Source organism: Metopolophium dirhodum, chromosome 5 (genome assembly GCF_019925205.1).
Source record: "Metopolophium dirhodum isolate CAU chromosome 5, ASM1992520v1, whole genome shotgun sequence".
NCBI lineage: Eukaryota > Metazoa > Arthropoda > Insecta > Hemiptera > Aphididae > Metopolophium > Metopolophium dirhodum.
Window position 1 is genome coordinate 4765883 of NC_083564.1, and position 23314 is coordinate 4789196.

Sequence of the window (23314 nt, forward strand, 5' to 3'; positions counted from 1 at the left end):
CATCGTTCCGGCTGCAGGCAGTGTACTGGTGTTCATAAGTTTGCCGTTCGCGTTCTCGCCGCCCATATTGCCACAAGTCGAGAGCTCCGAACTGAACACCGCTCTGTACTACTGTTTCTTCATCGTCTTCTTCCAAATCGGATGGGCATCCATCGAGAACTCGCACATGGCGTTGGCTTCGGACCTGACGCCGATAAGGGACGAACGAACGGCGTTACTATCCATCAGGTACATATTATTATAACCACAAATATATAACAACAAATCTATAGCTAAATAGCATGCCTATATGTACAGTCGTATCATGCACGCTTCCTATTTTATTTTTATTTGTCGATCATCACTTTTATATGCGTTTGCAATACTTACACAGGTATAGTTTTACCGTCTTTGCAAACATCCTGGTGTACGTAGTCACGTATATCGTGCTCAGAAGTAACAACGCGAGCAAAACTCAATTTGGACCTTCGGAAAGAAAAGAATTCCAAGTACATATAACATACTTTTTTGATTTATTTTCCCAACACTATACGCGTATACGGTATACCCGTATATAATATATATATGTATAACCTGCATTGCCTGCCCACTTTATAAATTTATTAAAGCACCGTTTATTTAAGTAGAATTAAAACAAAAAAAGTTAGATATAATAGTAATAACAATTGTTTACCATTACTTCTATGTATGTTGTTAAACATAAGTAAACGTTTGACACGATATTATCATATATAGAGGTAGGTACCTGGTATAGTTCTATAAGTACTGTAAAAAAAACTAATTTTTACATATTGTTGGCGTATTTAATACCCAATGATGAACACATACATTTACGCATATAATGATATAAATTAACGTACGCTTTGAGTATATAATATATATGTATTAAATGTATACCTATGTAAGTATTATCATTAGTGTCAACTTAACCTAATTGAACTTAGAAAAAGTTGGAAGTTGGAACGAATGACAATGTCTGACAATTATTGTATTTATAAAAATATTTTGAAATGTATTCTGTTTTTTTATTACACATAAAAACAAAATTAGACATTAGACAAAAAAATAAATAATTTTAAATAAAAATACATTTTTTTAAAAAAAAAAAGGTGGGATATAAGAAAATATACAAGGAGAAAATATCCGTGGGGGAAATGTCAGGAGAGATTGTTCATGAACTACTGCAGTATCGTTCGGATCCTTAAGGGGGTTTGACATTACATTATGCAATTTTACCGAAATATCTTAATTTAATAATTTTCAATTTTCGATTAATTTAAATAAACTTTCATAAAATTACGTACAAGTTAGTGGGGCACATGTCGGTTGTGACGCAATAACAAAGTTGTATAGGAAAACTGTCCAAAGTAATTTTCACACGATTTTATAGATTCGAGCAAAACCTCATTGTATATTTATAATTGTATTAAAATAATAATTTTAACTATGTCTAAGTAAGGTGTTTTTTCCAATAGTTCATGATCGCGAATTTGACAAACCCACTTTATTTCGAATCAATCTAACCATTACTCATATCAACATTTATTAAATAATTAGCAAACATTTGGAAGTTAGGTTTTTAAATTTTTAAACCATTATATATTTATATCAACTTTTTTTTATCCACACGTCCGAAACTGATGTCGTTTGATTCCTTAGATAATTAGCAACTATTTGCAAGTTCACCCTACTATCTGTGGCTTACCACACTAGAAAAATTGACACAGGTTGTAGGGTGGACTTGCAAATACTTGCCAACTATAAGGAATTGAACAAGACCTGCAGTCTCGAACGTGATGGGTGAGAAAAGGTGCTGCCTTTCTTTATTTTTGTTCCATAGTTGAAAATTATGACTTTCAAATTTTAAAAGCTATATTGAAAATACTTGACAATTATTTGCTAAATGTTGATTTTGGTTAGATTTATTTGAGAGAAAGTGGGTGGGCCAACTTCACGACCATCAGTAGTTCGTCTCCTAAAAATATGCAAACAAAAAACAAAAATGTTCTCATTCAAAAAAAATAACAGTCCCGTTTTTATCAGATGTCTTGAATAAAAAAAAATCATAAAACGACCGTAAATGTTTATATAGATAGTAATATTGGTGATAATGATTGTCGGGGCTATGACGACCATAATATTTCACATTGGTGTACGCGAACCACTTATCAACAACCGTGTGAATCGACAGCTCCTGATGACAGAGACGGAGGCTGAACGCGCGGCCAACAGCATTTGGTCCATGTTAAAAAGCATCACCCTTTACCAGACGGCCGTCGTGTACATGTGTTCTCGGATCACGGTCAACATGACTTTGGTAAAAAAAAAATACGCGCTTTTGCATAGAATTTTTAATATTTCAAACGAACCCGCGCTGGGTTTTGTGTTTGAATTATTTTTATTGCCAGGGCTGTGAATTTAATGCATTAAATAAAACGCCTAATTAGAAAAGACCAAAATTATTAAAAATATCAACGAAAAATAATACAAAAAAAAACGAAAAAAAATAATCTAAAAAGGCAACAAAAAAAAAAAAACACCTAAAAACTTGCAAAAGTATGAAAATAACAAAATGACAACATTGAGTCGTATCTAATTAAAACGTAGTGTTGAAAAAGGTATGTTTTACAATAAATTTTAATTAATGCATTTTCCAACAAAATTCACAACCCTATATATAGTTATTATAGGTACTGTTTATTATTGTTTTCGTGTACATGCATGTATATTGTATACGTATATTGTATATATATTGTACATATAGGTGTTCTTGCCGATGTACTTACAAGATTTTTTGAAACTGGAAGCCGAAAAACTAGCACTGTTGCCCTTGATAATGTTCGTCAGCAGTTTTTGTATGTCGCTCCTCAACAAGCCCATGAACATGAAGCTCGGCAGAAAGGTACGAGTGTTTTTGTTCGAATGACCCGACACAAAACAGCAAACGTTATAAAATATATTATATTTAACGATTGAACATTTTACAGTACACTTATTCGTTTGGCGTGGTGTTATCATTGGGTTCGGCGTTTTGGTGTTATGTAGGCGAAGGTGACACATTTGCCAAATATCAAGTATACGCGGTCACTATCATAATAGGTAAGTAGTGGCTGTACATATGTCTGAAGACATTGGCCACACTAGTGGGGGGGGGGGGGGGGGGGGGGTGCTAGGGAGTCTTTACCACCCCCAGACTCAAAATAAGCACCGCGATGTGTTTTCCGATTGTTCAAATTCATTAGGTATATTAGCATTTATATTTTGAAATTATTTATTTTAGATTAACTGTATAGTGGTTTGATTATAATTTTTACCACAATTATTAATATTATGAATGACATTTGGCTTGGGGAATATCATACAAAAAGAGGTTTTCCTAACTATTGTATATATTGCTTCAAATTGCTATCATAATTATTCCAGTATACCTAAGTCCTTGAACCACGTGAGCGCAGTTTTTCAATAAAATATAAAAAAAATTGGTTACGTCCACAATTGCGTTCATGGCTACGTTACAACAACGGTTCACTGGTATAACTATATTAAAATTTTTAATTTTATAGTAGATAGGTAGGTATTACTATTTACAAATACCCTAAAATCAGTTATAAATAACTACTAATAGCTACTAATTAATGTACTATCTAATTTAAAGTTGTTTTAAAGGAGCATGGGTTGCGAATTAATTGGTCGATTGTTACCAATTTTAACACCCCCTGAAATTTACGTCTAGTTGTGCTTATGAATTGCGTCGAGTACAAAATATGTTTATAGCTTACCTATGTGCATTGTGCCTATTTGAATAACCATTCATATACATACCTACACGATTCCGCATGTTACATTCGAGTACGCGCATGTTTTATAAGCCTAAATACTGTATCTAATTAGTAGATTGCGGTCTCAGAAGATTGTCAACTATAGTAAAGTAACTATCAATTATTATCAATAAAACATAACGTTTACATTTCAAAATTGTAAAATAAAGTACATATTGCATCTTCCAACGAAATTTCCAATTATGTTCCCGAATTGCCATCTTATATTCTGAATTTGAAAATTGTATTACCAAGAATCAATCAGCCAAAGTTATGCAATTGCACACTATTATTATTTAAAAATTGATAAACAATTAATTGAAGCAACAATTCTAATTGGACCTCATAAAGGCGAAAACGTATAGGTACTACTTCCACGAATACCACTTATTCAGACAGACATTTAAACATATAGAGATATTATCATATTAAGACTTATTAATAACGATATTTTTAAAATATACTAGGATATTTTTACCCCCCTTAAAAACACATTATTACCGGGGGGGGTAAAAATAATCTACTATAAAAATTCAATGGGAGGTAAATATATCCTAATATATTTTTAAAATATCGTTAATTATAAGCTAGGATATTTTTACCCCCCTTAAAAACACGTTATTACCGGTGGGGTAAAAATAACCTAGTATTTTTTTACCCTCCTGTCAAACAATTTTACCGGGGGGGGGTAAAAATATCCTAGTATTTTTTTACCCCCCTGTTGATCAATTTTACCGGTAAAATAATCCTAACCTATCCTAGTATATTTTTACCGGGGGGTAAATATGTTTGAGGGTATTAGAAACCTGCGACACCGATTCAAAATCTCGGCTGCGGGCGGCATTTTTCTTCGGGCAAGTCACGGTGTCCGGAGAGAAGTGCCGCCATCCCCCAGCCGGGCATGGCAGATACCTACAATTGCCCTCTAAAAAATTTGCTAAACTGTATAAACGTGTTTATAACCTACAGTACCCTCCCACACAGTAAAAACTACCCAATGGCTTAAGTTGCCGCGGGATAATTAATAAAAAAAAATTCTAGTCTCTATGATTATATGATTAGCAATATGTACTCAACCACGGTAAAAAATTGATAAATTGAGGAAAAATTAAATATTTAAAAAAATATGGAAACTAAGAGACAAGAGAGATGTTATTTATTTTTTGTTTTATACAAAAAGTGATATTATTATTATAATTTTAAAATTATAATATTATTTTGTAATAATAATAATTTAATATACAAATTGTTATAATTCAATGTTAATATTGTTAAAAATAATCAAACATTCAAGAGACTGAAGTTGTTCATTTTATAAACTAAAAATTATATCAACGTATTTAATAATATTATTATATTAATTAAATTATAATTTTTAATACTTAATACATTTTAAAATATTAAAATCAATTTAAAAGGTAGTGCAATAAAGCCATAAATAGAAAAATTTCATTTTTTGTTCTTTCGAGTTGAAATCGCACAAAAGTAAAGATATTTACAGGGATTTTCATTTTATTATAATCAAAAGAAAATTATAAATATGTATCTGCCCCTACAATTATTTTTGTTTAGTGAAAAAATTGTCATTTTATTCTCAACTTTCATATTGATTTCCTTAACATTTTCTTTTTTTAAAGTTGTGGCTGAATTTTGTTTAATGCCGCTAGTGCAATTCGTTAATATAAATCGTCGGTACTCGGTAAAGCGATATACATATATGTTACGATAATAATAATTAATGAAAAATATTAAATTGCAATAAAATACATGTGTATTTAATGAGCCATTAATAATTTTATTAATGTTTGCCATTTGATAGTCAACTATAATATTGTTTGATTTTTGTTGTGTACTGACGTCTGACAGTTCTAAACCTGTAAAATGGCAAGAAAAATATTTTTCGGACTCATTTGGCTATTTTTCGGATCGAATTTAGTGTACATTTTGGTCCATATGGGTCTAAGACTTGAATGTACGTCCTACAAATGCATACCGCGTAGCGCAGCAATAATAATAATAATAATACTAAAATAAGTCTTGTCGGTTGTCGTTTTTGACGTGTGTCTGCGTTTTGTGGTTTTTGTAGGTATTGCTTGTTCGGTGGTATTGGTCACCAGTCAAGCACTGACCACTGATTTTATCGGCGACAGGACGCACAGGGGCGCCTTCACGTTCGGCCTGATGAGCTTTACCGACAAAGTATGCAACGGGGCCGTAGTCATGGCCGTCCAGTCTTTGTAAGTGCCGAAAACCGTTTTTTTTTTTTTTCAAAGATCGTTAATATTATTATATGTATGCATCATTTGTACCACTAACCCGGTCACAACTTCTTGCTACAGGCACTGCGAGTCGTGTCCGAGTTACTATCGTGACGTGATGGTCTACAATTGGACGATTCCGTCGTGTTTGGCGTTCATCGCGGTCATCAGTTTGCCCTACGGTGGACGTCCAAGTCCAGGTGAGTTGTCTCAACTTGATTTTAACATTACCGGTTACCGACCAGATGGTTGATAACCGATGTCATAACTTATAACCGCATATTATGTTCTTGAAATAGTTGTGCAGGAAGTCCCGGAAACGCATTCGGGCGGCAATCAACACGCCGACCAATCGAAAAAGCATTCGATCGAAAAGGGACAAGAGGCCCTACCCAGCAACTCGGTAAAATCATGACGGAATGATCATCTAGTCAAAATCGATAATATGATATTTTAAAACGAAACATAAATTTACAGTAAACAAGTGACTATTTGTATTTAATTAATTAATTAGCGTGTAGACATTATTGTGTTGTTTATAAATTGTATAATGCGGTAGGTAACGTCTAAAACTAATAAATAATAATAGTAAGACGTACACTCATACGCACAAGGGTCGTGCTATAGACTTGAGGTAATTGATGATAAAACCGTGTTTAGATTATACCATATTTTTGATATTAGTTTATTGTATCCAGTTACTTGAGTTGCCTACTTCAACAGCTGTTAAAATTGTGTAATTTTAATCAAAACATTTATATTTATATTTTAATCAAGCTAAGGCATAGTACGAATTGTTATTGTTATTAATTATTTATTTTTATATATAGAATATCGATGTCCACATTGCATCTGATATTCTAAATAATAACAAGACAATGTAAATACTATTATTTTCAAACAACTATGTGATAATAATTGTATTGAAATAATATTTTGAAAAAAGGTAAAGAGGCTAAAGATATATATTCTTTTTTATACTAGTCTTTAAATTACAAATTTAATGGATTATGAGTTTAATTTTAAATGTTATTTTGTACATAATATACAAAATTGTTTTTTTTTTTATTATTATTAATAGGTAGGTACAGTGAAAAGCTGTTAAAATTTATAAATATTATGCTAAAACTATTGTTAAACTATGTTTTGGTTTTTAACAGTATTTTTTTCTTTTTAATTAAGATTTTTATAAATTGTTGTACGGTACAATTGCTTAGTATAAGTAGACAATATTAACGTTTCCCTCCAAAGCTAATTAATTATACATTACCATTATTCATTATTATTAATTATTATCTAATTATTATAAATATATTTAATTGATCAATATTTAAATTTTATTTAAAAGAAATAATAATCAATTATTTTTGTTTTATGTTACACACTATATTTTATGAAATATATTATTACTAACACAATTTGTAAACGTTTGAAAATGTAATTTTTTTTTATTATTTTTTGTTATATTTTATTATGTTTGTATCAAGATTTATTTTTACGTTATCTCAAATATATTATACATTATTTTATATTACCTACATCTACCCAAACGTGTGTGTTTCATTAAATAATGAAACTTCAAAAAGAAGCATACAGTATACACCGTCCTCTATTCGTAGTATTCTGGCAAGTGGCAAATTAAGAGAATTTTTATAAATAACCTGTTTTCAACAAAATCTATATTTTCTAATTAAAAAATTAATTTCTGAAACTTTAATGTGTCACCAAATATGTATATACCTATGCGTTTTCTCAACTTGATATCATTTTTTTTTTCTGTGCTATTTATAGAAATTTTAAATTTTCGATTTATGTATGATACAATTTTGTTTTTGAGTGAAAATTGTTTGAAGATATAATCCAAAAGGTCATAGGCGGAACTAGACATTTTTATTAGACTGGGCCACTTTTTCCGATCAATTCAGACATGTAGTCTTATAAATGGTATTGAGTAGGGGGTGGAAAATTCATTGATACCATGGATGTAGAACGTGGAACGATGGATGTATTGATTTTACAATGATGTGTGTTTCTTTTTATTTTTGTGTCTGTCATCACCTTTTAGGACAGTTAAAATGCTTAGATTTTCTTCAATAGTATCTTTTCTGAAAGGAAAGTGAATCTAGTTGGTTCTTTAGGGGGTCAACAGAAAAAAGTTTCCAGTAGTTTTCAAAAGCGCCGTGAAAAACAAAAGAAAAATTAAGGAAAAACGGGAATTTTTACGCAAAATTGGTTTTTGGTGCAACTCTTAAACAAATGACGGTACATGAATTTTGACTGAATGTTTATATTAGCATTTTCCATGCACCATAACATTTTCCAAATATTTTGACTTAATTTGAGCTGTTGATGGACATTTTCAGTTTCCATTTTTTTTTAGTTTTTTTTCTATAAATATCAATAAAATTTTATTTGTTGGTTAAAAATACTTGAAAATTTAATATAAGGCTCCTAGTATATCGTTTCAAAGGCAGATGAAAAAAAAATAAAAATTCAGTGGTATTTTTTTTTTATAAGCATTTAAAGTTCAAATATTGACAAAATAGGTAAAAATGACGAAAATTTGCAAATCATTTGAGTTAGAAATTCATAAAAATTTTCTTTTTTAATCTAAGATTTGAAAATGTAATACAAGTTTCCACATAAGTTTGTCTACCTTTATCTAAATGTCTAGAAGAAAGCCAAATTAAATTCTATGAGCGTTTGAAACTCATGTTTTTACAACATTTGATATTTACTCGATTTTCTTTTTTTGTAGTAATTAAAAAACGAATGACTGTAGATATACATGACAATTTTACTGAATGTTTATATTTTCATTTTCTATACACCATAAAATTTTGAAAATATTTTCACTCTTTTTGAGCTGTTTGTTTCTTTACGGACACAGTCAGTATTTAATTTTTTTAGTTTTTTTTTCTATAAAATATATAATACTATTTTGTTTGTTGGGTAAAAAAGCGTGAAAATTGAATGCAAGGCTCCTGATATATTGTTACAGTATCAGTTGATATGACTATAACTATAACTATTAAAAATACATAGGCACAATTTTTTTTATAAGCATTTTAAGTTTAAATTTAAATTTCGACAAAATGTATCACATTTAAAATTTAATAATTATATTGTAGTTAAAAATTTATAAAATGCTCAACTTTTATAGCTAAGGGTTGAAAATTTAAAACAAGGCTCCACGTAAATAGGTTTCATTTAATTATGTTTTATTTCAAAATTTAAAATAGGTACCTAACGACCACCAAGCGTTGGCACGGCATAGTATACCTTAGGGTGGTGGCGAGCAGGAGATCGTGTATATTATATCCATTTAATACATTACATATAGACCATAAACGTATTACGTATAATAGTACCAGTAGTACCCCCCCCCCCCCCCGTAGATACCTACTGACTACTCTAATTACGGGGCGCGATTAACATGGGCCAAGGCCTAGTTTCGTAGTTTCGCCTATGCAAAAGGTACCATTATATAAGTAGTTCTTAGTTTCTTACCACAATTCAAAAATATCAAAAATACAGTAACAGCTTTTTTTTGAAGCGAATTAAAAACTTCAACGTTCTTTAACAAAAATGTTTGTAAAATTCATCAAAATCACAAACATTTGAAAATTTATTAAATTGAAAATTTTAACATCTTAAGTTTGAAAATTGAATGCAAGGTTTTAATAAATTATGAATGTATATTATTAGTCATAGATATAAAAAAAAGCGGGTAAGTGGGTGTCCCTCTGCTAGGTTACAAGCGGATCACTGTAATGGATGGTGTTAAATTCGAATTCAATGATACAAACATTGATATAAAATTGTATTTTTATATTTTTTAGTAGCAGAATAACCTTCTTCGGAAGAACCTTGTTTTAAATTGTCAATCCTTAGCTATAAAAGTTGAACATTTTTAACTACATAATCATTTTAACATTTTCAATTTAATTAACTTCGTCAAAAATCGAACTTTAAATGCTTGTAAAAAAAACATTGCGCCTATGTATTTTTAATATTTTTCAACTGATATCGTAACAATATATCATGAATCTTGTATTAATTTTACACGTTATTTTACCCAACAAATAAAATTTGATTGACATTTATAGATTTGTTAAACATGATTTGCAAAGTTGCAACAGCCACTATAACTGTATTCAATTTACCGACTTAATGACCAACTGAAAATATCCACGCATAAAGTAGAAAATAACTAGGTACATAAAATAAAAAAATTTCATTATATATCTGAAATAGCTCATAAAGCATATACAACTTTAGTTAAATATTTAGTAGGTATTTACTATTTACGGTTATTAGTAAGTTTTAGTTACCTAAACCAAAAGAACAGTACTGATTTTGTCAAAAACCGGTATTGCGTAAAAATTCCAGTTTTACCACATGTTTTTCGATTATTAAGAAAAGTACTCGGAATTTTCAATTTTTACCACTCAAAAATACTAACTCACTCTGCTCAGAATCTAAAATGACATTATTTACTATGTTCTGACGTGGAACAAAATTGTGATAAATGATTACAAAAGTGATAATTATTTTAATATTAATTTATTTCAGTATAACCCACGCCTCCTCAACTAATTAAGTATCGGGCAATAGATTTGAGAAAAAGTATAATTAAGGTGTTAACTAAAATTGTAAACCGGCATCAGCCCCCCCCTTAATATTAGAAAAATAAATTTAACATGGGAATATTAATGTACAATAAAATAGTTCAATGATGGGGTTATATTTGACCCTATGGGCCACAATATAGCAGAGCGAGTTCCCTGATTTTTGTTTTTTTATTAAAGGTTATAGAGGAGTTAAATACATTTTAACAATTCAATGCATTTTTACTTTAACACATACAACGCTACTCAACAGCATTTATAATACATATATTTAATGGCTTTAAGTGAGCAAATGAGAATTATTTAATAAATTAAAGGCGATTAAGAAATATTGTATTTTATTATTACATTTTTAATGACAGACAAAATAAAAATACATGTACCTATTTGAATATGAATTATTATTCAATAACAGATATTATATTTTATACATACAGAGTAATTTATTTTTTAACACAAACCATTCATTATCAAATATTATGTCTGTGTAAGTTTTTCTGTTTTTACATAATTTGAAACCTGGTTTACTATTATATCAAATTGAAAGTAACAATTATAATTTATAACATAATTTTTGATTTTGATATATATTGTTTTTTTTTTTTTTTTTTTTGTTATTGTAAATGTAGCTTTATTAACACTTGACAAATTGTGAATGGTCCGTGTGAATGAAATAAATCACGTAGTATAAATTATATTATATTACACTAGACTTTAGAAATTTTTGTTGTTTTTCATATCCAAATATTTCTTAAAAGTAAAAACATAATGAAAATGATGTTAAATACACTAGGATTGATTTTATGGTGTTTCAATTATTTTTATTTATTTGTGTAAATTAATGTACTCAGAAAACAATAAGGCCCGTTATTTTTTATATTAATACAATTTTATATACACCCTTTACCAATCTAAATATCAATAATTATTTAAAAAAAAAATAAACAATAATTGTACAAAAAAAACAACAATAATACGCTGCACACCGTTTAGGTTTTACAAAAATTAGTGTTATACTTTTTAATATCTCCTATAACACATAATAATATTATTATCAATTGAGTTTTGATACTGATTCATTTCAAGCGCTGATGTTTCTTTTCCTGATAAAAATGAACAACTGAAGATTTAAAAAATTCTGTTAAAAAGGCAGTTTTGGTTTTTAGCCAAGTGTTCATCTTACAATATCATAATAAAACACTAAATTAAGTAATAACTTAAAAAAATATTTAATAATGATTTTTCACGAATACAAGAATGCTCACATTTTTACAATTAATTATAATATAATATTCATAAAAATTTAAGTAATATTCAAATCACTTAATACAAATTTTTTCTAAGAAGTTGTCTTCTAATTTTAAGAATATGATTCTATAATCAACAAAGAATTGATTATCCTCTTACAGTGAAACAATAATAATTAATGGAGCAATTGTATGATCAACAATATCTTTTGAAATTATTACCAAATGATCGATAAAGCTAAAAAAAAAAAAAAAAAATAATCATAATAATAAACAAAGAGTTGTACGAGTAAGCATAATAACTCAAGTACAAATAGTTTTAGTATTTGTTAGGGTTTAAGTATAGTAAAAAAAAAGTTAAGAACTAATATTTATATAAAAGTATACCACTTTCGACTATTTTAATAAAAGCATAATTTTGCACAACAACCATGGTTGAAGCCATATAGTATTAACAATAAAACAGTTTGTTTAATTAAAATTATTATAATATTATAATCATAACCATAAATCTAAATGCTTATACATTAATATGCATGATTGCATAATATGCATGCATTCATACATATACAATGCATTTACTGTATAGTATATAAATATTTTCATAATAAACATTTTGACATAAATATAGGCATTTTTATAAAAGAGTGGAAAAAAGTGTAAACAGAATACACACCATTTATTAATCTCAACTTGTTACAAAATGTACTCGTACAACTCTTAAAATATAGCCATTTGTTGTCTTTGAATTAAAATCTAAAATTATTTACAAATAACTTTTATAATAACTAAGCGCCACTAATATTATAACGTGTATGTGGTGCTGGACTTAGTCAAAGCGTTTACAAAACATTTTCTCATTATTTTTTAAATTTTTAAGTGGCTTTCATATAAATTGTTAAGATTTAAATCACTACCATATCCATTTGTAAGTAAAAAAAATATTTTTTTTTTTTAACTGCTTATTGGTTTGATAATTGAACATTTATAAGAAAAAAAACATTTTGATTTGATTTTAAAATTTTAAAACTATAAACCATTAACAACTAAAAATTATAAATAACACCCCAAGGCTTTAAGGTAATTTTTAAATTCAAAGAGCAAAAAAATGAAATAGTATTCCAAATTATTAAAAAATTTAACTGTTTAATAAGCTAACAAAGTCTGCGCTTCTTTTCAGTAAAATGGTACAATTTAACATAATATGATCTATTTATCTGGACTGCTTAGTTGAGAACATGGAGTTTTGTAAGGACTCCACCCTGGATTTAATCGTTCTTTTACTTACCCTGCTCAGGTACTAGAAAATACACAACTATTAATTAATTAGGACATTGATGTAAAATTCAGTCACTCTAACTTACCTGAGCCAGATAGATCAAAATTTGGGGTTCCGCGTGGACTCCAGCTTGCATTGTTGGCGACTGCCTCGTCTTCCTCGGTGACTGAAAGAAAATGCAACAAAATTATTAACAATCGGTCAACAACAGGCATTGACTTTGATGAGTCAACATACTCATATCACTCCAAGTGGTAATGTTCGAGTGTGTCGTTTTCGGGCTTATCAGCTGCTGTCCCGTCGGAATAGATCCTTTGTGCAATACCCTGACGACGACGACGACAATGACAGAAACAAAAACAGATAGACGAAACGCAGTTAATAATGATCAACCATCATACCACCGTTGACGGTTGACATGCAACGTTAACAATGAAGATGATAATAATAATAATAATAATAATAGTAATAATTTATAGTACAATATACTATATAGTATATTATAGGTAGGGAGGTATACTGACTTTTTTTTCGACGTCCACAAAACATAGTCTTCCCGCTTGAAGTGTTCGGAACATATCCTGAAACTCTTGGACACCTGGCTGGAACCGTGGTTCTTGAACTTCTGAATGACTTTGTCGTTCTGACACAGTTCGACCCATTGTTTACACCTGAGAAAAGTGGGGTGGAAAAAAAAAAAAACGTCAAGCAAACGGCGTTAGAGGGACGGACGGAGTCGTCGATAAATGCTCACAGGCTCTCGTTGGTCGGGAACTTGTGAAACGACAGGTTCTGCGTGCTCCGACTCGAGTTGGTGCATTTGTTGAAACAACAGTTCATGTGCGACGGCATCGTGTGGTGGTCGTCGTCGTGCGCGCGGCGGCGTTCGGCGGGCGCGCAGCGTCGGCGGCGGCAATGCGTTACGGTACGTCCTTACTGTGCTCTGGGGCACACACGCGCGCACGTCGTGGGAAACGGGGCAGACGGTGGAAAATTTGAGACGCGCGCCGCCGAAGTCTGAGGAAATTTTTTTTTTTAAAAATTAAAACGTTGTTTCACGCGCTGATAACGGGCTGCGTGATAACGGATCGCGTTGGCGGCATCGTCCGCCAGGCGGTGCGCTGTTTCTATTTTCCTCGGTCCGTGCAATAACACTGCGTGTGTCGGTTTGTCTGACGGAACGGACACGATGTTTTATTATTTACCTGGTACTGCGGACGGTACAACAATGGTACGAACGTACGATATATTAATATAATACACGACGGCGCGCGTACGGTATTCGAACGCACGCGCTAGTGCCCACACGTAACGTTTGGGTAACGAGTGTCGCAGTGCGCGTGCGTGTACACTGCATGTCGACGGATCGTGTGCGTGCGTGCGTCAGGCGGCCATTGCGAGACGGCCGTCGTACGTGTGCGTGTGCCGTGCGGGTTACCACTTACCTCGACACGTACATTTCGCCGTCCGCGTGTCCCTTGCGGCCGCCGTGGATCACATGTAAATACGCGCGCGCACGCACACTCACACGGACACGTTCACAACAACGTGCGGCATCCCCACCACCGGTGACCGGCCCACGGGCCCTGTTGCTGTAAATTGTAATGCTGTGTCTGTGTACGTGTGTGTGTGCCGTGTGGTGTGTGTTTGTGTATTGCTGCTGCGGTGCGAAGTACACAAACAATATTGAATGTTATTATTGTTGTCGCTATTGTTGTTACTTGTTGTTATTGTTGTTGTTGAAGCTGAAAGGGCCCTCGGTCCGCCGACAAGATTTTTAAATAATTGTTATGATTGCGTTCATGTGCGGTCTGACGTGTGGCGCCATTTGGTCGTTGGCGGGTTGTTGTTTGGCGCCCCTATATTTTTCCGATTCTTATTAGTAATATTGGGCATATTGGCACCCAGCAATAAAGTTCACAAACGAGTCGATGCATAAAAGTTGATAGTTTAAGTTATGAAAACTATAATGCGTATACCTAATTTAATATATTTGGAGGTTGGTATTGAATGTTTATTGTTATAATAATAAATTGTGTATATATTTTTTTTTTTTATAGATGAAAATATGCATGACAAAAGCTATTTTCAAATAATATTTTAGATTCAAAGCGGATCGATGAATGTTTCGGTTTTACAATGATGTGTGTTTTTCTTTTATTTGTGTCTGTCAATCTGTCATCACCTTTGAGGACATTAAAAATGCTAAGAGTTTCTTCAATAGTATCTTTTAAATTGAATCTAGTTGGTATTTTGTACAACTTTGTTCAAAAATTCCCAGTAGTTTTTAAAAACGCTAGGAAAACAAAATTAAATAAGGAAAACCGAGAATTTTCACGTGAAATTGGTTTTCAACTAATTCGATTTTGGTTTTTTGGTGAAACTAAAAAAAATGACCGTAGATACATCATACATGAAAGTTTTACTGAACGGTTATCATTTTCTTTGCATCACAGAATTTCAAAAATGTTTTGACTTGTTTTGAACTGTTTACGGTCATTTGAAGATTCTAATTTTTTTTTTTTTTTTTAAATGTCAATAAAAATGTTTTATAAGTATTTGAAGTTAAAATTTTGACAAAATGTTTATAATGTTCAACTTTTATAGATAAGGCTTTTCTTTGAAAATTTAAAACAAGGTTTTACGTAAATTAGTAAATGAATTACTTTATTCACAATAATATCATCAAATATACTTAGTAATGTTACAGGTGACTGACAGTCTTTGCTCAGAATCATTTTTCGTATCTAATGATATTATAATATTATATCATTGAATTCAAATTTAACAGCATTCATTACAGCTGTACTGCAGAGCGACACCCACTTGTTTTTTTTTAAATATGAAACGGGAACCCGTTTTTATGATTGGGCCTATAAAAATTTGAGGACCCGGCCCTAGGGCATATGCCCTTAATGCCCCCGTCAAATACTCAAATCTGGACCTGGAAATGGGCGTAACACGTTTGTTCGCATGGTAATTAAAATTAAACAGTATTGTTAGAAAAATAAAAAAACTTAAAAATACACTGAAAACAATCGAATTAAAAAAAAATTGAGTCTATCAAAAATTAATTTAGCCATGTAGGACGTTTCACCCTCTCCCCTATGTAGTATTCCCTGATTATTTGGATGTTGCCTCCTCCCCCGATTATTTGGATGTCCCCCACCCTCTAAACGGATCAACACATCCCCGGAAAAACTATTTTAAAACATTAAAAGTAAAAATATTGAACAATATATACAAATACAAAATAAATAAATTTACTTTTTACTAAATAAATTATGTTTTTCATCATTATTAATACTTAAAATGTATATAGTATATTGTGTGGCAAGGGCGAGAAGTGAGCTATTTCGGTCGCGGGCGAGGGCCGCATTTCGCCCAAGACTGAAATTGCCTTCCCGCACGAGCCACACATACTATTTTTTGTCACGTCTCTGCATTCATCGATAATGGTAAAGGTAATACAGGGATCTATGCAACAACTAGACCAGCGGTTCTTAACCATATTTTGTATATCGCGGACCCCCTTACCAAATTTTTTTCCAAATACTTTTATTTTTACAAAACATCTCATAACCAAAATTTTAATCATTGTTTTATACAACAAATTACATAAGTAGACATAACAAAACATACACATTTATAATTATTGGTATTACATATAATTTTTTATAAAAATGTAATATGTATAAAACTATAGTTGACTGCGATCGATCAGCTGCACTAATAGTGGCAGTGAATATAAAAATGTAATATGTATAAAACTATAGTTGACTGCGATCGATCAGCTGCACTAATAGTGGCAGTGAATATAAAAATGTAATATGTATAAAACTATAGTTGACTGCGATCGATCAGCTGCACTAATAGTGGCAGTGAATATAAGACTTCCGAGACTACAGCGCTGTACGCATATACATTTCGTATATGAACAAGAAAACTGATTTTACTTAATAAATATTGATAACACAATTATTTGGTGTAGAATCTACATATTATATATATATTATATGAAAAAATAAATAATAATAATCCAACAATATTGTAATAGTGCATTCATGTCACTTACTGACGTATGTTATGTGTTAAGGCTGCCGCGGCCCCCCGACATGAGTATCGCGGACCCACAGGGGGCCGAGGATCACAGGTTAAGAACCGCTGAACTAGACTATAATTATTATACGACAACAATATATTTCACGAAAGAAACGATATGGTTTTTATTTATTTTAAGCGTTAAGCGCATGGAGGTTATTATATTACGATTATGAGATATAACCGAAAGTTTATGATTTGTTAGGAACCGACGACCGTGGTATAGATTTCAGTGACTGTTTGTGCAGGGTATATACGCGCGCAGCACTTTTTGGGATTTCCACTTTACCGCCCTGCACTTTTTGGGATTTCCACTTTACCGCCCTGCACTTTTTCGGATTTCCACTTTACCGCCCGGCACTATTGGGGGGGGGGGATTCCCGCTTTACCGCCCGCTGGACGGAAAAAGGACGCTTTCCAACGCTTCAACCGCCATCGAAAACCAAACTTTCGGTATAGGCGTGACGAAATAGTATATTGTGTGGCAATGGCGGGGAGTGAGCTATTTCAGTCGCGGGCCGCATTTCGCTCAAGACTGAATTTGAACCAGACTATTCTGCGAACACAATATTTCATGAAAGAAACGATTTGGTTTTATTTATTTTAAGCGTCATGCATGGAGGAGGATATGATATGAATATAAGATGTAACCAAAAGCTTGTGTTTTGTAAGGACCGTGGTATAGATTTCAGTATAAATAACAATTATTGTATTAAAATAAAATTAGAATAAATAAAATGTAATCAAGGCAAAGGTAATGCATTGTGCGGGGATCTATGCATCAACCAAATTATTATACGAAAACAATAATTTCATGAAAGAAAAACGTTTACGCGTCATGCAAGGTCATAGGGTTGCCATTCGTCCCGATTTCGCCGGGACACTACCGGTTTTCACTACACAGTACCGATATTTTTCAACTCCCGGCCGGGACATGGATACGTACCGGTTTCTTAAAATTATTAGTCTCGAATTTATTGTTGTCATGCACGAATAACTATAAATAAATAATTGTCGGAGATAGCGATAGCCGAATACCGATAATTTAATGTTTCATAGCGTATACAATTTTTAGAATTGACGATTATACCACAGAATATATGAAATTTGAAATATATGAATATATGAAATTTAATCTATTCTATGATTATACGTTCCGTGTATTGTGAACTTGTGTTGTTCCCGCATTTAAATTTAATAACTTATCGTGAATATTGTATTGTAATAATTACGAACTTTTATATATATTATATATTATGGCTCCAAAACGATTATGCAGCTTCGCTGACAAACTACAAAACGAATTTCCATTCATTAAAAAGGTAAAAACCAACAATAATATCGATGTGCAATGTACTGTATGCTTGAGTACATTTTCAGTTAGCCATGGTGGGAAAAGTAATATAACTTATCATATAAATCTAATAAACATAAAATGGAACAAAAGTCTGCATTGACATCTATACTAGTTGCGCCGAGAGACCAAAACTCGTCGTAGTTCGCGCATCTCCCGCCAACATGATGACTCCCACTTTCGGATAATCGGCTCACATCGTCGACCGTTATAGCAGAGTAAATAATTTTTTTACACCATTAAAATCTAACGACGAATCATTGAAATTAGCGGCCAAAGAAGTAACCTTAGCTTTTCATACTGTTATGCGCAAATATAGCTTTAAGCCTTTAACTCTGTAACTCTTGTACTGCAAGTCTTATTCGTCAAATATTTAATGAAAAAAATGATGATTGATGATGCATACATTAACAAGAAACATATTAGTAAATAAGTAAGATTTCAGTGAATATTAATATAAACTTAAAATAACTTTTTAATATAAGCATTATAAATAATTTTAAATTGTATATATTATATACATAAGAAAATAATAACTATACTATATTATTACTTTTTATTGTACTTCTAATTATAAAATAATAAATATAAAATATAATAATGGATATTATTATTTCAATATAAAAAAAAGGTTATTCAATATGTTTTCCCGGTTTGGTGATTTTAAAATCAGGTAACCCTATAAGCAAGGGGGTTATAATATGAATATAAAATATGTAACCAAAAGTTTATGTTATATGAGGACCGTAGTATAGATTTTAGTGTCTGTTTGTTTAGAGAATACCCGTGATATCTGAGCTCAGTTTTTTGGGGATTTCCATTTTACCGCCCGGTACTTTTGGGGAATTCCACTTTACCATAGAACAGTACTTCGGATAAAACCACTATAGATACTACTATCTTAGTCCGTGGATAAAACCAAAGTAAGTACCAATTTGACAACTTTTTGGGATAACAAAATAAATTAACCACATAAAAATAAAAATAAAATATTATCACCTATTATCTCAACTCATATATGAGTATAAGTATTACGTTTATTGCAATAATATAGTGGTATGCTAAAAAGTACAAACTTATTATTGGAATATATTTGAGCCAACCTCGTCGTGTCTTCTGGGTAATGCTAATATACTTATATTACGCCCAAAAGGCCTAAACGTATAATATTCAATATCAGGGCCTAAAATTAAGATACTTTGTTCTGCACACCTAATTCCAAACAAAAATATTTTAAAATAATGAACATAATAGACCTGGTAGTGCACATGCAGTGGCATGCCCAGGGGGAAGTTAGGGTTATATCCCCCCCCCCCATCGTCTTTTTTGCTGACCAACAGAAAACCACTTATTATAGTTATTACAGCTGTTTAGAGTCATTAATATTTATAAATTATTAATTTTATTCGTTGATAATTTAATACGATGCTCTTACAATAGCAGTTGAAAAATATTAAAAATACTTAAGAATTTTGACCAATTACGAAAAAACCATGAAAATGTGCAAATTATTTTGAGTTAGAAATTCATAAGAAATTTTATTTTTAAATCTATAACTATCTAAGATTTGATAATTTAATACAAGATTCCTCATAAGTTTGTCTACCTTTATCAAAAAATGTTTACCGGAAAGTCAAATTAAATTATTATGAGCGTTTGAAATTCATATTTTTACAACATTTGATATTCACTCGATTTCTCGTGTAACGATTTTCTTATTTTGTTGTAATTAAAAAACGTATGACTGTAGATACTTGAAAATTTCACTGAATGTTTATATTAGCATTTTCTATATACGATAAAATTTATAAAATAATTTGACTCTTTTTGAGCTGTTTACGAACATAGTCAGTTTTCAATTTTAGATTTTGAGCGAAATCAAAAATCATAAATAAATTGTAAATTCACGCCGAAGTGCCTTCACTGGTTGGTTCTCCCTTCAAGATATTCAAGATCATAAATTATAATTTAAAAATAACCATCACTTATGCTTATTGTACTTTTTTTTTATGTACAGATTGTATAGTTTCTAGATTAAAAATAATAAAAAAAAAAAAATATTATGAGCGTTTGACATTCAAATTTTAACATTTTCTTATATTGTATTTTCTTTTTTTTTTGTATAATTTATATTATATTATAACAATACATTTTTATTTGTTTGGTCAAAAAGCGTGAAAATATAACACACGGCTCCTAATATATTTTTACAATAGCAGTTGAAAAATATTAAAAATACATACCTATGCGCAATTTTTTTTATAAATATTTAAAGTTTTGATTTTGACAAAATTTATCAAACTTAAAATTTATATTGTGGGTAAGTGGATGTCACTCTGCTGTAGAGTAGGTTACAAGTGAGTCAATGTTTAATGGATTGTATTAAACTTGAATTCAATGATATTATATGAAAATTTGTATCCAGGATAAAAAAATAAATAAAAACCATCGTAAAAACAATAATTATAAAATGATTTAGTAATTAAAAATGTATATATATTAATAATAACAATATAAATATAATATACAATATCCTGGGCTGTCAAACCGTCTCTGCTCAGAACCGTTTTTTGCACACATGATGTATATCATTGAATTTAAATTTACAGTCACCCACTTGTAGCCTACTGTACAGCAGAGCGACTTCCACTTAACCGCTTTTTTTTGTTTATTTAAAAAAAAATGTTGTCTCCCCCACTTAAAATTCCTGGGCACGCCACTGTGCACATGCCACATATAACTTCATTGCACAATTGTTTTTTCTATTTATTAATAATTAGGTAGTTATAATAAATAAAATCTAAGACAATCTTCTATATAAGTCCTTGATACCTATATATATGACTAAACATTTTAAATTAAAAACGAAATGGCTTGGGTTAATGGGTTACCTAGTATACTTATTATATTATAAGCCATTTAGAATATAGTGTAGTCGGTATTATTTTTAGTGTTAAGGATTTTAAACGAATACAATTGAATATTAATCAAATAAAAATGTATAAAATCCGAAAATAAGTACTGCACACTTTTAAATTTGCTACTGCACATTTAATATAAGCTACTGCACATAGTGTGTGCTACTGCACACAATTTTAGGCCCAGATATTCATCTCGTATTATAATATTATTATGCTCTTGCCTCAAACCATATTATTTTAAATATAACCTAAGCGGTTGTTGGAATTATTACTCGGAACGGACACGCACCATACACTACTATTATTCATCATGTGGCGACGATTTATTTCAATAGGTACCTCATGTGGACTCACAATAACTTCGTTTTGACATATTGTCTCAGTGGTATAGCCAGAGGATGATGCAGGGTTGCAGCCTTCCCAGAAATTTCAGAAAAATGTATAAAAATGCTTTATGTGTTCTGTGATTTGTGAACGTATAATGTTGGACGTAACCGCGTGTAAAATACAATTTTAAATTGTGTGATATTTAGGTACTGCAAAAGTGTAAAATATTATATGCTGTAATGAAAATTTAAACGCAGGATGTTTTTGGTTGAATTAATTTTGCGTTTATTCTCAAAAACTTATTATTTTTCATACAGACACAATTTTAATAATTTGTTGTACAGTATTTCTTTTGAATTAATTAATTATACTCTTATGAGTGTACAGATAAAATAGTTTAATAAAGGATCACATAAAACATGGGGGGAAAGTGTGAACATAAAACTCACGGTTTTTGGTCGGGTATTCATCAATGACGGGATCAGTAGCACGGTAATATACTTATTACCGGCGTGAACAGCTGGGCGGCTTCAGCAGTGACTTGGCTCGGATGGCAGTATGCTGATGAAAAAACGGCGGACGGTGTTGGAACTTCTACAATCTGTTCCGTTGGTGATCGTACGTTGGTCGGATGGAACTGGCTGACTCGGCTCGGACGGCGGCGCTCAGTAACGGTGGACGCGTATCGACAAGATATACCTCGCGACTCACTGCGGTGGTGGTGGAGGGTTTATGCCGGGACAAACTGTAGAATGTCCGTTCGTGGCGGTATTAAAATACCGTCCGGCTCATTCAGTTTGGGGGCAAGTGCTGTTTGTAGATAAAGCAATTAGTGTCCGTTCGTGGCGGTATTAAAATACCGTCCGGCTCACTATTCGCTTTTTCTCAGCGGGGAGAATGATGATTATACGGCGGTCGGCGGCCTGTATTTATGTAGTACAATGCTTGCCGGTCTCGATTGGAATATCGTGTGACACTTTTCTGTGTTTTGTGATGCAGCTACAGATTTGAAGTGTTCGAGAAGATCCATATTATAGTTTGAAATGCGCTGATTATGAATATGTACTTTTTATACTTGTAGTTTGTGATTTTCATAAGGAAATCTCAGTTTTTCCCGCGGGCGGCGCGCGTTCGGATTACCGTGCGTCGGCCGGCGCTATCTGTAGTTATGGGCGGCGGTTGCGTTCCGTCAGTGGATCCATGTTTCTAGGCGGCGGTCGATAGTGCACTGGTAATGATCAAAACTAGAGTGCGCCACTTATGAATTGGGCACTCTGTTTTTTCTCATTACATAGTCCCCTTTTTTATTTTATATTTTTTCTGATTTTTCTTTTTTAGAGATGTAGATTTCCGAAAATTGAGGATAAAAAATAAAATA

General features: G+C 31.5%; 2 protein-coding genes across 6 annotated transcripts in view; one reads left to right on the plus strand and one right to left on the minus strand.

Annotated features, from left to right (window-relative positions):
- LOC132944263 (major facilitator superfamily domain-containing protein 12-like) overlaps positions 1–7482 on the plus strand; it is a 45008-nt gene extending 37526 nt beyond the window's left edge. The window contains exons 3-10 of one of the 2 annotated variants that reach the window (XM_061013516.1): positions 18–228; positions 374–488; positions 2093–2317; positions 2765–2902; positions 2988–3099; positions 5905–6055; positions 6158–6276; positions 6376–7482. In XM_061013516.1, coding sequence (XP_060869499.1) covers positions 18–228; positions 374–488; positions 2093–2317; positions 2765–2902; positions 2988–3099; positions 5905–6055; positions 6158–6276; positions 6376–6491 — 1187 coding nt within the window. In that variant the 3' untranslated portion in view covers positions 6492–7482. The remainder of the gene's footprint in view (positions 1–17; positions 229–373; positions 489–2092; positions 2318–2764; positions 2903–2987; positions 3100–5904; positions 6056–6157; positions 6277–6375) is intronic. The other variant, XM_061013515.1, reaches the window with a different exon arrangement.
- Positions 7483–11502: 4020 nt separating this feature from the next.
- Positions 11503–14606, minus strand: LOC132944264 (52 kDa repressor of the inhibitor of the protein kinase-like). 4 transcript variants are annotated; one of them, XM_061013517.1, is made up of 6 exons: positions 13988–14606; positions 13758–13904; positions 13471–13559; positions 13319–13399; positions 13243–13269; positions 11503–12192 (listed from the first exon to the last, which is right to left on the minus strand). In XM_061013517.1, exons 1-6 carry the CDS (start codon positions 14083–14085, stop codon positions 12173–12175), a joined length of 462 nt encoding a protein of 153 aa, XP_060869500.1. In that variant the 5' UTR covers positions 14086–14606; the 3' UTR covers positions 11503–12172. The 4 variants fall into 4 exon arrangements, with proteins under 4 accessions (XP_060869500.1, XP_060869501.1, XP_060869503.1 ...); XM_061013518.1 differs by having other exon boundaries at positions 13243–13254; positions 13988–14604; XM_061013520.1 differs by lacking the exon at positions 13243–13269 and having other exon boundaries at positions 13988–14603.
- Between the last annotated feature and the right edge of the window lie 8708 nt (positions 14607–23314).

Bases quoted from the DNA above. Each gene is read 5' to 3' on its own strand.
- LOC132944264 (XM_061013517.1), bottom strand. From the start codon at position 14,085: ATGCCGTCGCACATGAACTGTTGTTTCAACAAATGCACCAACTCGAGT. The intron at 13,560-13,757 runs GTCAGTATACCT...CGTCGTCGTCAG, and splicing joins TTGTGGACGTCGAAAAAAAA to GGTATTGCACAAAGGATCTA. The intron at 13,400-13,470 runs GTATGTTGACTC...ATTTTCTTTCAG, and splicing joins TACCACTTGGAGTGATATGA to TCACCGAGGAAGACGAGGCA.